This window comes from Rana temporaria, chromosome 7, assembly GCF_905171775.1.
Source record: "Rana temporaria chromosome 7, aRanTem1.1, whole genome shotgun sequence".
Classification (NCBI taxonomy): domain Eukaryota; kingdom Metazoa; phylum Chordata; class Amphibia; order Anura; family Ranidae; genus Rana; species Rana temporaria.
The window spans coordinates 194,516,379-194,531,529 of record NC_053495.1 but is presented as its reverse complement, the minus strand read 5'-3'; the positions used below and the strand labels follow the sequence as shown (position 1 = coordinate 194,531,529).

At 47.3% G+C, this 15,151-nt stretch overlaps 1 protein-coding gene across 2 annotated transcripts in view; it reads right to left on the bottom strand.

The window, feature by feature from the left end:
- WLS (Wnt ligand secretion mediator) overlaps positions 1–15,151 on the bottom strand; it is a 61,831-nt gene that overhangs the window by 24,064 nt on the left and 22,616 nt on the right. The window contains exons 2-4 of one of the 2 annotated variants that reach the window (XM_040360733.1): positions 13,214–13,486; positions 6,299–6,420; positions 5,312–5,473 (exon numbers count right to left, since the gene is read on the bottom strand). In XM_040360733.1, the coding sequence (XP_040216667.1) occupies positions 5,312–5,473; positions 6,299–6,420; positions 13,214–13,486 (557 nt within the window). Of the gene's footprint in view, positions 1–5,311; positions 5,474–6,298; positions 6,424–13,213; positions 13,487–15,151 lie in introns of both variants that reach the window. The other variant, XM_040360732.1, reaches the window with a different exon arrangement.

The window sequence follows — 15,151 nt, the reverse complement described above, 5'->3', positions numbered from 1 at the left end:
CTAAGCCAGATGCTCCATCGGTAGCTCTAGCTGACAGATAAGGCTCCCTTGGAGCTTGACTACTTCCCCTGGGCCATGGTCTCTTCCTGACCTGGCAAACCCTTTTAGTTAAGAATCACCAAGAGGAATTCCAGCATATCTCTGGGACCGGGTTCTTTGGATAATGCTAGGTCAAGATCCACTCTTTCTAGGCCGACAAAATACTGTTTATAACAGCCCTGAATAAAGGTTAGTATAGGGAACTGTCTTGAATGAAGCCAGCATCTTCCCTAGTGCCTTAATCAAAAGGCCAAAAGTAAGGAACTGTTCCTTGCCGTGACCACATAGACCAGTTTTCTTATAGCGATGGTCTTGTCTGAGGCCAAAAAAAAACTCTCCTTTTTGGACTGTGCCAAACATACCCAGCTTCTTGTCAAATGAAAGAATGTATCTTTAGAGTTCCAGATACTTGACCATGCTGGACACCCCTAGGTCCAGCCATGCTACTGACTGACCCATCAGCAGGAGTTTGCTTCGGTATGCCATTACTGCTATACCCTGGGCCTACAGACCTGCTAGAGGCGGGCCCTAGCACCCTGACAACCCAGGCACGGAGGCTAACCCAAAAGGGCAAGACCACCAACTGGAGATAGTGCTGTTCCCCTGCGAAACGCAGACAACCTCTGCAGACCCAAGTAAATAAACACATATGCAACTGGCTCCCCATGTGTGTATGTGGCAAGTGTTAAAGCCATATGCCTCAATGGAAGTGTGTGTACATGGCAGCGTGTGTTCCTGGAAGCATGAATTCATATAAATATGTTTTAAGAAAAACATGCATATAGCATGTGTGCTCTGGAACAAGCATCTTGCAAGCAAGCATGCGATATAAACGTGTTATGCAACAATGTGCAACATGAACCCATGCAGACACGTATTTCTATGCAAACACAAGGAATCCTGTATTGCTTAATTAGGCCGCCATGTACAACTTTAAAGTAATCATGCATCCTTATGCGATTCAGCATCTTCCATGCGATCAACATCTTATGCATTTTAAGCACTACTGTGCGGACAAGAACCCTTGTGTGACCAAGGACTCTTGTGTGACCAAGCACCCCTGTGCGATCCAGCATCCTTATGCACTCAAGCATCTTAATGCGACTTTAGGCATTTCTGTGAAACAAGCCTCTCTATGTGATCAAGTATCCTTGGGTAATCCAGGACGCTGTTGATCCGACAACCATGTGTGATCCAGCTTATTTTTGCATTCAAGCATCTTTAAGCGATCTTTAGGCATTCTTGTAGAAACAAGCCTCTCTGTGCGACCAAAATATCCTCGAGTAATCAAGGACTTGGGTGATCGGGTAATCATGTGTGATTCAGCATTTTTATGCCTTCAAGCCTCTTTATGCGATTCTAGGCATTTCTGTGGAAACAAGCCTCTTTGTGTGACCAAATATCCTTGGGGAATCAAGGGCTTGGGTGATCAGGTAATCATGTGTGATTCCAGTATTTTTATGCCTTCGAGCCTCTTTATGCGATTCTAGGCATTTCTGTGGAAACAAGCCTCTTTGTGTGACCAAATATCCTTGGGGAATCAAGGACTTGGGTGATCAGGTAATCATGTGTGATTCCAGCATTTTTATGCATACAAGCATCTTTATGCGAACTTAGGCACTTCTGTGGAAACAAGCCTCTCTGTGTGACCAAATATCCTTGGGTAATCCAGGACGCAGATGATCAGGTAACCATGTGTGATGCAGCATCTTTTTTGCATCCAAGCAACTTTATGCGATTTTAGGCATTTCTGTGGAAACAAACCACTTCTGTGTGACCAAACATCCTTGGGTAATCAAGGATTTGGGTGATCAGGTAACCATGTGTGTGTGATCCAGCATTTTTATACATACAAACATCTTTATGCGATTTTAGGCCTTTCTGTGGAAACAAGTCTCTCTGTGTGACCCAATATCCTTGGGTAATCCAGGACTTGAGTGATCAGGTAACTAGCATCTTTATGCACTCAAGCATTTCTATGCAACTCTAACAAACATGCAACACCATACCGACAGAAACATGTATCCTTATGCGATCCACAATAAAACATGCTTTGTTACTTGTTTTTATCCCACATGCATTCCAAACTCATGTATCTTATGCAACATGCGGACTGGTAAAAAGGAAGTTATCCTCTGTAGATGTGCGTTTCCTCAATTAAGAGACGTTAGCAATGTGTACCAGCAACTGTGCATCCCTCAGATGTGCATTTGGTTAGCCTGAAGCCAACACCAGGCTGAGGACCATATGGAGGTCTTACTAGCCACCTATAGGAAAACCTCTCTTTACACTCTAAGGAGAAGATAGAGGCTTTGGCCGAGTAGGCAGAGGGAAATTATATGCAGCATGAATCTCTGAAAAGACTGCAGGTGCAATCAGAACCTGTAGGGCTATTGATAGCTTCTCCTCGTTAGGCTGCAGCTCCTGTCTCCTGTCCTCTGACAGTGAACCTTCATCCCCAGCTCTTCTAATCCCTTTGTTTAAGGATTAAAGCAGGAAAAGGGACACACCCTGCTTTTTTTTTTTTTTTTGCTTCTTGTGAGGATGCTGCGAACATAGCAGTTAACCTCTTGTAGAACAACAAATGTGATGCAAAAAACAAAACACATGCAGAGTGGCTGCAATGTTGGGGGAGGCTGCATTGATTGCCTGACAGGTCTGATGGCTCAATCTGTGAGCTGTCTCTACAGGGGAGAATAAGGGGCCACCAGGTTCAGGTGGCGATTCCTTTTTATATTCCTACCCCTGACCTTATTCAATGGGGAGACCAAAGTCCTAAGCTAAAAGCAGAGGAGCTTAACCCAGGTGCATCAACAGCTGAACATAGTCTGGCAGCAACAATGCCTGCTAATCTGCACAGCTAGATGCGGAGTAGGCGTCTTAGATGAATCTGTATCCAACTCACACAAGGTGCTTGCGTTTGTGTCCCCCTAGCTTTACAGAGCTCTGACGTCTGGGCCTTTTTGAAGAGCCCTCTCTGCGACTGCACTGAGCCGGTGAGCACGTGCGACATGGTAGAGCCTGAAGCTGAGGAAGTGGGACACACAATAGACCAGCTAACACTTAAGCTTCCGTCTTTGGAAAGCATGGTAAGCGAAAACATCAGGCATGTCTTTTACTGCCCATAGTAGTGGAAAAACAGATAAGACTTGCAGCTACTCATGGAAGACAATGCTTTGCATAGGATTAAGGGCATTTTTTTTTTTTTTTTTTTTTATGTACCAGCCCCTTCAAGGGGAGATATATGGGTACTACAGCCATCCTGTCTGAACAGACATAGTGGCCCAGGCTACATGCCGGCTAGGGGAGGGTATATGGGTGCCCTGAGCCATCCCGTCTCAAAAGACATTGTGGTTTACATTGCCCATGCATAAAAACATAATATAGGCGAGACCCATAGTCCCCTACAGAAGACCTACTGTCGAACCAAGTCCCGTAGGTCCCTCTCTTACCCTTCCACGCTGCAGGGTATTGCCAAGCAAGAGGCCCAATCTTCCCCCTTCACCGTGGGTATAGTCCTAGACCTTCAGGGACCGGGGTCCATGGCAGGAACACCACACCCCTGGACCTATATAGCACCCTGGCAGCAGAAAAAACATTTGGTCCTTAGAAGGCACAAAGTTCTGGAACCCAGGATCCAGCCCTCCGCAGAGAGGCATTATAGGCTAAACCTCGTTCTTCGTACCGAGGCCCGGGTACCGTCCACTTTGGCTATGAAGCACCTTGGATGGATCCGGATTTATGGAGGCTTTTTACATCCAGCATGGATCCCTCCAGTGGAGCTCCTAAGAGCACATGTTAACTCGTGACCAACACCTTAGACACTGATGAAAAAACTGAGGAACTCCCAGTAGGGGAGGGGTTATATAGGGAGGGAACTTCCTGTTTAATTGATTACACCAGTGTCCATCACCTGAAGGTAGACTCTATAACCCACATAGTAATGAATATGCAGCTCTGTGTCCCGTGATGTACGATAAAGAAAAACCTTTACAATCACTTTAAAGCGGGGGTTCACCCAAAAAACAAGTATATAACATTACATTCAGTATGCCGCAAACATGTACAGTATGCCTTTTTTTTTTTGGGGGGGGTGTACATATGGTTTTATCGCCATTTTCCTCCCGGCTTCCAGGTACTCATTCCCGTGGGACTGGGCGTTCCTGTGCAGTGCCGCAATGTCATCTGGGACTTCGCCCATATGATTGACGTGCCTGAGAAAAACTGCACCCTGCGGACATGACTTTCCGAAAATAGCCAAACTGAGAGTCGGCTCTATACGGCGCCTGCGCAGTAAGCTCTACACTGCTCCTAGTCGGTGCGCAGGCACCGTATAGAGCCGACTTGCAGTTCAGGTATTTTCGGAAAGTCATGACGCGCCTTATCCGCCGGTGGGAGTTTTTCTCAGGCACGGCAATCATATGGGCGAAGTCCAAGATGACATTGCGGCACTGCACAGGAATTCTCTATAGAACTTGGGCATACAAAGCAAGTGATATGGAGCACTGATAAGCGACACCGGTGGGCAATAAGCGCCACCGCTGGGCAATAAGCGCCACCGCTGGGCAATAAGCGCCACCGCTGGGCAATAAGCGCCACCGCTGGGCAATAAGCGCCACCGCTGGGCAATAAGCGCCACCGCTGGGCATCCAATGGGCACCTGTTATGGTCACCTCTGATGGGGGCTGCGCCGATTATCAGCACAGACCCCCCCCCCCCAATCAGGAGAGCCTCTGATCGGCTCTCCTCTGCTCGCGCCTTATCACTGCGAACTGAGGAAAGCCAATTTCCGACACTTCCTGGTTAACCGCTGTGATTGGTCACAGGGGATCACATGGTAAAGAACCCATGTCATAGGCTCTTCACCGGAGATGTGGTGTGTCAGTGACACACTGCACAACCGATCACCGCCCCTCCCTGGGGGGTGCACGAGTGGCTTATCCTGCTGGAGGTCATATGACGCCCAGTCGGGATAACCGATCCCCCGCTCAGCCGCCATTCTGCTTTACGCCGGGTGGGATTTGGTTAATTATATAAAAAGCTAGAAATGATTAGAACAAGTCTTCCTGGTATTATACCACCACCCAGCAAGGGTTTTACAGTTCAACTCCAAAAGTATCAAATTGTGTATTCTGTCGAGCGCTGCTAATCAACAAGGAAGGAAGGCACAAAAACATTTGCTCTATTCCAGGTCGTTTATCAGAGTAACGAGCCTGTGAAAGTCTCATCTAGAAATTAACGTCTGGAGTTGGAATATTTTACGATGTCTCACCACAAGACGCATCTCGTTTATCTCTCCAATGCCCACATTTATTTTCTTGTGCTCGTTGACGGGAAGCCTGATGTTGAGTAGGTAATATTTATGAGTCACGCTGCCCAGCTCGATGAGGGGAAGGACGTCGCACTCATAATAACGTCCTTCGTTCTCTTCTGTCTGGAAAAATAATTAAAAAAGAGGTGCAAGTAAAGCAAACATTCAAGGACACATTTTATTATTTTTTATTATTTGAAAAGGTTAAATCCTCTCAAAATTTAAATTTTGGGTGGTGGCCGACTTTTCAGATCTGGCCAGCTGCCGTGATGTGTCAAAGCCCACTGTCGGCTAATGCCACACAACTTGGCAGACATCTGCGCCATTTCTGCAGATGCTCAAAACACCACAATCTATCTCCCCGGGATGGGTGACACCCCTGCGGGGTGAATTCAAGAGGATGATGTCATAGAGGAGCAGTGTCGGGAGAACTTTCCCTGAAAGCAAGACAACATTGGACTCCATAGACTGGCGAGCAGGGCTCAAGTCCTGCGGGAACGCGTGGGAACGGAGTTCCTACACTTTTTTCACAGCAGGAACGCAGTTCCCTTTGCAGAACTAGAGCAGCCGAGAGCACCCGAGCCGCCCGAGCCAATTTTTCACTAAGCGGCGATGCCCAGCTCGAGTCACTGGCAGGGGCAGGAAAACCTTAGTAATCCTTTATGTTACTGGCCGCTTCCTATATATGGATTCATCGGGTAGTGTGCGGGTATTCCGTCACTTCCTCGATGCCGCAATGTCTCCTGGGAGCTTTTGTCATTGTTCCCTGGAGACATTGCGGAGGTCTGCCGCTGATTTAGAAAGAACTTGAGGTTTAGTAATTATGCATATGAGCGCATCATTTCTTTTTTTTTTTTTTTTTTGGTGGGAGAGTGGATCTTGGGTGGGAGTTCCCACACTTTTTTCCCCAGGACTTGACCCCTGCTGGCGAGTATTTGGTGAACTCACCTTTGGAGCTGGAAAAGTACACTGAAGTTTTCTCTGCTCCACCGACCGAGCCATTTCAGTCCACGGGTCTGTCAGCTCATCCCGGTAAGCCATGGCCACATCCAGAGTCACCATTGCGCTCTCTACTAAAATACAGGAAAAAAATTGATTCAGAATCACCCAAATAGATGAAGCAAATATTCTGATATTCACTAGAGAACCACTTGATGTTTTTTGCTATAAAAAAAAAAACTATTGTCTCTTTCGTGTGTGCGCGCGTGTGTGTGTGTACGTCTGCGTGCATGACCTTCTGTAGTACAACAGCCCCCCCAGAGCCCTCCTTTTATTTACCTAAACCCGATCGTTCCATCGATGGTGAACGAGCACAGCAGCTCCAGCCAGTGTCTCGTGTCCTCATTGGATACATTGATAGCAGCGCAGCCATTGGCTCCCGCTGCTGTCAATCAAAACCAGTGACACAGGGGGAGGGGCCGAGTCTTGCGGTCTGTGTCAATGGACAAAGCAGCAGGACTCGGTAGCGTGCCCCCATGGAATGCGGCACTTCATTGGGGCACTCAAGAAGAGATGGGCGCCAGCAACGCCGCTAAGGGACCCCACAAGAGGAGGATTGAGACCGCTCTGTGCAAAACCCTTGCGCAAGGGAGGCAAGTATGACTTTTTTTTTTTAAACAAAACAAAAACTTTACAACCCCTTTAAGAGGGCACTGCTAATACAGATTGTCAGCTTGAGTGACGTAGTAGCTGTAACCACAACAGGTCATGGTTTGCACTTAAACATCCATTTAAATCACAGGGTGATAACACTGCTGTGCAATTTCATTGCAGAATGAACAGTGTTATCTCGCTATTATAGGGAGTGGAAAAATAGCCGTGACCGCGCTCACTCCGCACCCCCTGTATAGTGACCACACAGTCACTGTTTATAAATCGGCAGCCTGTGGGACGGCCCCCCCGATCACATAATCGGTGTGAAATTCAATCATGACCGGGAAGCCCATGCAACACCTCTAGCATTACAAACCTTTGACCGGCTGGCTTTCACCGCCTGCAAAGGGTTAAAGCTCCAGTACGGGCGAGGAGATATCCAAGTTTATTAGGGCACATGGACTTCCCCAGTAAAATTTAAAGGTTGTCGTCATCTTGTAGACGGCCTGTCAGGTTGAACTTCAAAACATTCCTGTTCAGAGCAGCTGTGTTTTTGTTGGAGCCCTTCCAGCGCCAATAGACGGGGCCCGCTCTATACACACAGCTTTCATGTGCGAGACAAGATGTCTATTTCGAGAAGCCCCTCTTTAAATCAAAGTGGCCAAATTGTAGCAGAAAGAAGGGATCTCACATAACCAACACCCTATGGACGGACAAAAGAGAAATGAGACAGAATTTTTTTTTTTTTTTTAAAGGTTTTGGGTGCATTATTTTAATTCACAATTTTGTAAAGCATGCTGCGTAAAGAGACATTGTCACCTCACTCATTCAAGTCTTGTACCCTCTCTATTGCACCTGAAAACCCAATCGTGTGGCAGTTCTTAGGCCTAGCATTTGGCTGCCAGCCCCGAGCACTGCTACACTGGGGCTTCCTCATACTTGGAAGCACCATATTCTGCCACCAGTTGGGAGGCAGTAGTGGCAAGATGAGTATTAGTGGGTCGTGGGGACCCTTTATAAGGGCACTTTCATTGTGCCTTTGATTCTATAAAGATGGCATTTTCCCCTCTTGGGGCTCATTACGATAATGCAAAACCAAACAACAATAAAAAAAAAAATCACTGCCACTAATCTCAACAATGGGGTGCTCCTTTGCCCTTGACGCCAATGATGGGGCACAAATCCTCCCAATGACACCAGCGATGGGGAGCTATTTCTTCAACGGATACCAACATTGGAGCACTATTCCTTCCATTAAAACCAATGATGGGGTAATGCTTGATGGCAGGGCATTATCTACTCCTACCAGCTACAGTCTGCCCCCCCTAAAGCCTGGACGACAGTAAACTGGCCCTCTGTTTTGAAAGTATGGAGACCTCTGTTCTAGACAACCGCATCAAACTTGGAATTGCCCCTTCTACTTCCCAAACATCCCTACTGGTCATCTACCACACCAAGGAGGCGGCCTGAACACCAGAACAGGAAGAGGCGAGTCTCAGTATGCAAGCAATAAATACCCCTTGCTTTATGAGGAATGGGGGAGTGAGGAGAGTCGCTTCACAAATAGATCTTGTACAGGTGGTTCTCAAAAAATTAGCATATTGTGATAAAGTTCATTATTTTCTGTAATGTACTGATAAACATTAGACTTTCATATATTTTAGATTCATTACACATAACTGAAGTAGTTCAAGCCTTTTTATTGTTTTAATATTGATGATTTTGGTATACAGCTCATGAAAACCCCAAATTCCCATCTCAAAAAATTAGCATATTTCATCCGACCAATAAAAGAAAAGTGTTTTTAATAAAAAAAAAGTCAACCTTCAAATAATTATGTTCTGTTATGCACTCAATACTTGGTTGGGAATCCTTTTGCAGAAATGACTGCTTCAATGCGGCGTGGCATGGAGGCAATCAGCCTGTGGCACTGCTGAGGTGTTATGGAGGCCCAGGATGCTTCGGTAGCGGCCTTAAGCTCATCCAGAGTGTTGGGTCTTGCGTCTCTCAACTTTCTCTTCCCAATATCCCACAGATTCTCTATGGGGTTTAGGTCAGGAGAGTTGGCAGGTCAATTGAGCACAGTAATACCATGGTCAGTAAACCATTTACCAGTGGTTTTGGCACTGTGAGCAGGTGCCAGGTCGTGCTGAAAAATGAAATCTTCATCTCCATAAAGCTGTTCAGCAGATGGAAGCATGAAGTGCTCCAAAATCTGATAGCTAGCTGCATTCACCCTGCCCTTGATAAAACACAGTGGACCAACACCAGCAGCTGACATGGCACCCCAGACCATCACTGACTATGGGTACTTGACACTGGACTTCAGGCATTTTGGCATTTCCCTCTCCCCAGTCTTCCTCCAGACTCTGGCACCTTGATTACCGAATGACATGCAAAATTTGCTTTCATCCGAAAAAAGTACTTTGGACCACTGAGCAACAGTCCAGTGTTGCTTCTCTGTATCCCAGGTCAGGCGCTTCTGCTGCTGTTTCTGGTTCAAAAGTGGCTTGACCTGGGGAATGCGGCACCTGTAGCCCATTTCCTGCACACGCATGTACACGGTGGCTCTGGATGTTTCTACTCCAGACTCAGTCCACTGATTCCGCAGGTCCCCCAAGGTCTGGAATCGGTCCTTCTCCACAATCTTCCTCAGGGTCCGGTCACCTCTTCTCGTTGTGCAGCGTTTTCTGCCACACTTTTTCCTTCCCACAGACTTCCCACTGAGGTGCCTTGATACAGCACTCTGGGAACAGCCTATTCGTTCAGAAATTTCTTTCTGTGTCTTACCCTCTTGCTTGAGGGTGTCAATGATGGCCTTCTGGACAGCAGTCAGGTCGGCAGTCTTACCCATGATTGCGGTTTGGAGTAATGAACCAGGCTGGGAGTTTTTAAAAGCCTCAGGAATCTTTTGCAGGTGTTTAGAGTTAATTAGTTGATTCAGATGATTAGGTTAAGAGCTTGTTTAGAGAACCTTTTCATGATATGCTATTTTTTTGAGATAGGAATTTTGGGTTTTCATGAGCTTTATGCTAAAATCATCAATATTAAAACAATAAAAAGGCTTGAACTACTTCAGTTGTGTGTAATGAATCTAAAATATATGAAAGTCTAATGTTTATCAGTACATTACAGAAAATAATGAACTTTATCACAATATGCTAATTTTTTGAGAACCACCTGTATATGGTCTTCAAGGGTCATACTGCTAGACCAGGGTTCCTCTAGGCCAGTGGTTCTCAAGCTTCCTAGTGCCATGACCCCTTGATAAAATTTCCCAAATTGTGGGGACCCCTAACAGTAAAATTATTTTCCTAGCATGGGTTGTCAACACCCAAGGCAAGACAAGAAATGTGCGCCTTTAACCCATAGACATTTAGCGGTCCCCGAGCCCCTTCCACTCGTACAGTATTAAAACCCCTTACGGTACATTTTAGGATCAACCACTCTTTGTTCTCCTTTCTTTACCTTTAATATCTTTCTATCCTAAATTTCTTTCCCTTTCTTTCTACCCCCCCCGCCCCCCCATCTCTTTCTCTTGCTGTCTTTTTCTTTCTCTTCCTTTTTCTTTGTTCCTCCCCATCTTTTCCTCTAGCTTCCATGCATTCTATTTTAATTCCTTCTCCTACTCCTTGGTGGTGGTGGTGGGGGGGGGGGGGTGGAATAAGTGGGATGAGTGGCGGGGGGAATGGGACGAGTGCCAATGCTGGGGGGAATTCTGTTCAGCCAACTTAGGTGCTCTTGATCAAGGTCATCTGCGGATCTGAAAACTGTAGTGGGGACATTTATTGGCAACTATAATCACAGGTAGAGTCACTCACTGTCTCCAACTTCGTGGGGTCTCATAGCAGTGACTCCTATGTCGAAATCAGGAGATAGGGTCTCCTTCAGCCCCTCCTACTTCACATTCATCACCAGTCAGCTGACCTCTAGTCTCTGCCTCCCAGCCATGCCGTGAACTGAATGGGTGGCAGCAAAGAGGTTGAGTGGGCGGCAGCAGGCTTCAGGAACAGCCCAGCTGGGTGGCCACAAAAAGGCTGGGAGAGCAGTGTGGGCTCCAGGAACAGCCCGGCTGGGTGGCCACAAAAAGGCTGGGAGAGGGTTGCGGGTTTCAGGAACAGCCCAGGCTTTGGTGACCACTGGCAAATCATCAGTTGACCCCCGAGGGGGTCCCGACCCCCAGGTTGAGAACCACTGCTCTAGAGATTGCTAGGGGTTCCTTGAGTAATGAGCATATTCCACCTATCAGATAAGTTCCCACTGACCTTTTTAGCCATCTGTAATGGGGTGATTCTTTCAAATGACCACAAGTGTAAAGAACAATTCTTCCCAGTGAATATAACACTATAAAGTATCATAAGTTGTAGATATAGTAATTTTTAGCAGGGTTCCCTTAGACCAGACCATTATTTTAAGGGTTCCTCTGTGCTTAAAAGGTTGAGAAAGAATTCAGCCAACCCTTCTAATTACATTGCAAGTGAGCTATGCATCTCCCACACTGACCAACCAACAACATTGCTGGTCACAGAGAGAGGGCATCCTGTGTGGTTGTCATGGAAGTCTGATCCTTAATGACCAGTCCAAATTCTGATGTGCAACAGAGGCCAAAATTCCAGGCCATTCCCTAAGGCAATAGTCTCCAAACTGTGGCCCGGGGGCCAGATGCGGCCCTTTGCTTGCCTTTATCAGACCCTTATGACACTTTTCATCTTACTGACCTCAAACAATGGGACCCCATTCCTCCCTCCGACACCAACGATGGGGCCGCATTCCTCCCACTGATACAAGGACCATTTTTTACTTCCAATGGCCACAATCTGGTCCCCCTAAAGTCTGAAGGACAGCAAACTGGCCCTTTGTTTAGAAAGTTTGGAGACCCCTGCCCTAAGGCTGTGTCAATGACTACTGTCCTAAGAGGCAAATAAAAAATATAATTGAAAAGCCTCTTTTAACCTCCTTACAACCGCACGCTGTCAAATGACGGCGGGCGGAATACCCTATTGTTCTGACAGGACGTCATATGACGTCCTGTCATTTAAAGCCGCTAGGGGGGCGCGCGCACACACACCCGTCGCGTTACTGGGAACACAGTGCACGTGCCCGGCGGCCACGATGGCTGCCGGGCACCCGCGATTGCCCAGTAACTGAGCAGTAACACAGAGATCCACGTCCTGACAGGGAGAGGAGACCGATGCTGTGTCCCTTGTACATAGGGACACAGATCGGTCACCTCCCCCAGTCACCCCCCTCCCCCTACAGTTAGAACACTCACTAGGCTACACATTTAACCCCTTCCCAACCCCCTAGTGGTTAACCCCTTCCCTGCCAGTCACATTTATACAGTAATCAATGCATATTTATAGCACTGTTCACTGTATAAATGTGAATGGTCCCAAAAGTGTGTCAAAAGTGTCCAATGTTTCCGCTATAATGTCACAGTCCCGAAAAAAAAAAACGCAGATCGCCGCCTAGTAAAAAATAAAAATAAAAAAATAAATCATAATTATGTCCCCTATTTTGTAGGCAATATAACTTTTGCGCAAACCAGTCACTATACGGTTATTGCGATTTTTATTTTTTATTTTATTTTTTACAAAAAAATATGTAGAAGAATACGTATCGGCCTAAACAGAGATAACTTTTTTTTTTTTAAATGGGATATTTATTATAGCAAAAAGTAAAAAATATTGTGGTTTTTTTTTTCAAAATTTTCGCTCTTTTTTTGTTTATAGCCCAAAAAATAAAAACCGCACAGGCGATCAAATACCACCAAAAGAAAGCTCTATTTGTGGGAAAAAAGGACGTCAATTTTGTTTGTGAGCCACGTCGCACGACCGCGTAATTGTCAGTTAAAGCGACGCAGTGCCGGAAGCTAAAATTTTGTCTGGGCAGGAATGGGGTGTATGTGCACAGTAGGCAAGTGGTTAAGTATCTATAGTTTGCTCCTTCCTTTTTCATTTAATAAGAAGCCTTGTGAAATCTCAATAGCCCCATCGGGGAGATTCACCCTCTTGCCTTGGTGACCATTGATAAAACAGGAGGTAAGGAGAAATCTTTCAATGGGGTGACACTGACATGTAAAAGGTAGGTTCTTCTCACTTTGGCAAAAATTGTCTCTTGCTTCCCTGTGTGTCTTTCCCACACAGGAAGTAAAAAGAGAAATCTTCCCAATGGGATCCAGAGAGGAGAATTGTTTTTTTATATTTTTACTATTTTGGCTAGACATTTAACATATCAAGTAGATTTAAAAGGATTTTAATGGTTCCGTACCAATATAATTGTTGAGCTTGAAGGCAATGTCCAACTGTAAGATGATCAGCATAAACTGGAACCAGGGGCTCATCTCATGGCCTTGGAAAGGGATATGGACAGAAAATACAATGTCATTGGCTTCAATGAGACGACTTGCTGCGTCGTCGAAGGTCCGGATGCTGTTGCAGCGATCGTTCCCCCATGGAAGCAACCACTTGGGAGCGTGGTGGGGCCTTCGGACATCTATACATTTTGCTGCCAAGAAGGCCAGTGACGTTGTTGGCTTTGGTGCTGAATGAGAGAAAACAAAAAGTATATTACAAATAAAAAATAAAAAAAAACACAGAACAAAAAGGTTATTAGAACAACTGTCAAGGTTGGGGATAAAAAAACTCGGAAAACACGATATGTATAGTAAAAACCGTCACAAAGCAGCAACTTTTCTGTGAGATATTAGCACAGTCCCAATATAATAAAGCCCTATAAAGTTGCGCTAATTTATTAAACAAAGAAGTTTTTATTTTTTTAATATGTTCTTCTTTGTTTAATATATTAGTGCAACTTTATAGGGCTTTATTAGGTTGGGGATAAAAGGTTTGTTGCGACAAGTTTGCTTTAAAAAAGGTACCCACAGATATTAGATACCATACACCAGGTACAACTGTTCAGACTGGATGTTGATCCCAAGTACATGCATGTCCACAAATGCTGGTCACTACCAGCTAACCAATCAGACAGCAAATCTAGTCCCAAATGCTATTGTTCCTCCATGATTAGCTGGTGGCCAGTATTGTCTGCTTAGCGGCGCGAGGACCGGTGGTGGGTTTAGTGGCGCGAGGACCGGTGGTGGGGCTAGCGGCGCGAGGACCGGAGGTGAGTTAATGAGGTGGGTTTAGCGATGCGAGGGCCGGTGGTGAGTTAATGAGGTGGGTTTAGCGGCGCGAGGGCCGGTGGTGAGTTAATGAGGTGGGTTTAGCGGCGCGAAGGCCGGTGGTGAATTAATGAGGTGGGTTTAGCGGCGCGAAGACCGGTGGTGAGTTAATGAGGTGGGTTTAGCGGCGCGAAGACCGGAGGTGAGTTAATGAGGTGGGTTTAGCGGCGCGAAGACCGGAGGTGAGTTAATGAGGTGGGTATAGCGGCGCGAAGACCGGAGGTGAGTTAATGAGGTGGGTTTAGCGGCGCACGGACCGGAGGTGGGTTTAGCGGCGCGAGGACCGGAGGAAGGTTTAGCGGCGCGAGGACCGGAGGAAGGTTTAGCGGCGCGAGGACCGGAGGAAGGTTTAGCGGCGCGAGGACCGGAGGAAGGTTTAGCGGCGCGAGGACCGGAGGAAGGTTTAGCGGCGCGAGGACCGGAGGAAGGTTTAGCGGCGCGAGGACCGGAGGAAGGTTTAGCGGCGCGAGGACCGGAGGAAGGTTTAGCGGCGCGAGGACCGGAGGAAGGTTTAGCGGCGCGAGGACCGGAGGAAGGTTTAGCGGCGCGAGGACCGGAGGAGGGTTTAGCGGCGCGAGGACCGGAGGTGGGTTTAGCGGCGCGAGGACCGGAGGTGGGTTTAGAGGCGCGAGGACCGGAGGTGGGTTTAGAGGCGCGAGGACCGGAGGTGGGTTTAGAGGCGCGAGGACCGGAGGTGGGTTTAGAGGCGCGAGGACCGGAGGTGGGTTTAGAGGCGCGAGGACCGGAGGTGGGTTTAGAGGCGCGAGGACCGGAGGTGGGTTTAGAGGCGCGAGGACCGGAGGTGGGTTTAGCGGCGCGAGGACCGGAGGTGGGTTTAGCGGCGCGAGGACCGGAGGTGGGTTTAGCGGCGCGAGGACCGGAGGTGGGTTTAGCGGCGCGAGGACCGGAGGTGGGTTTAGCGGCGCGAGGACCGGAGGTGGGTTTAGCGGCGCGAGGACCGGAGGTGGGTTTAGCGGCGCGAGGACCGGAGGTGGGTTTAGCGGCGCGAGGACCGGAGGTGGGTT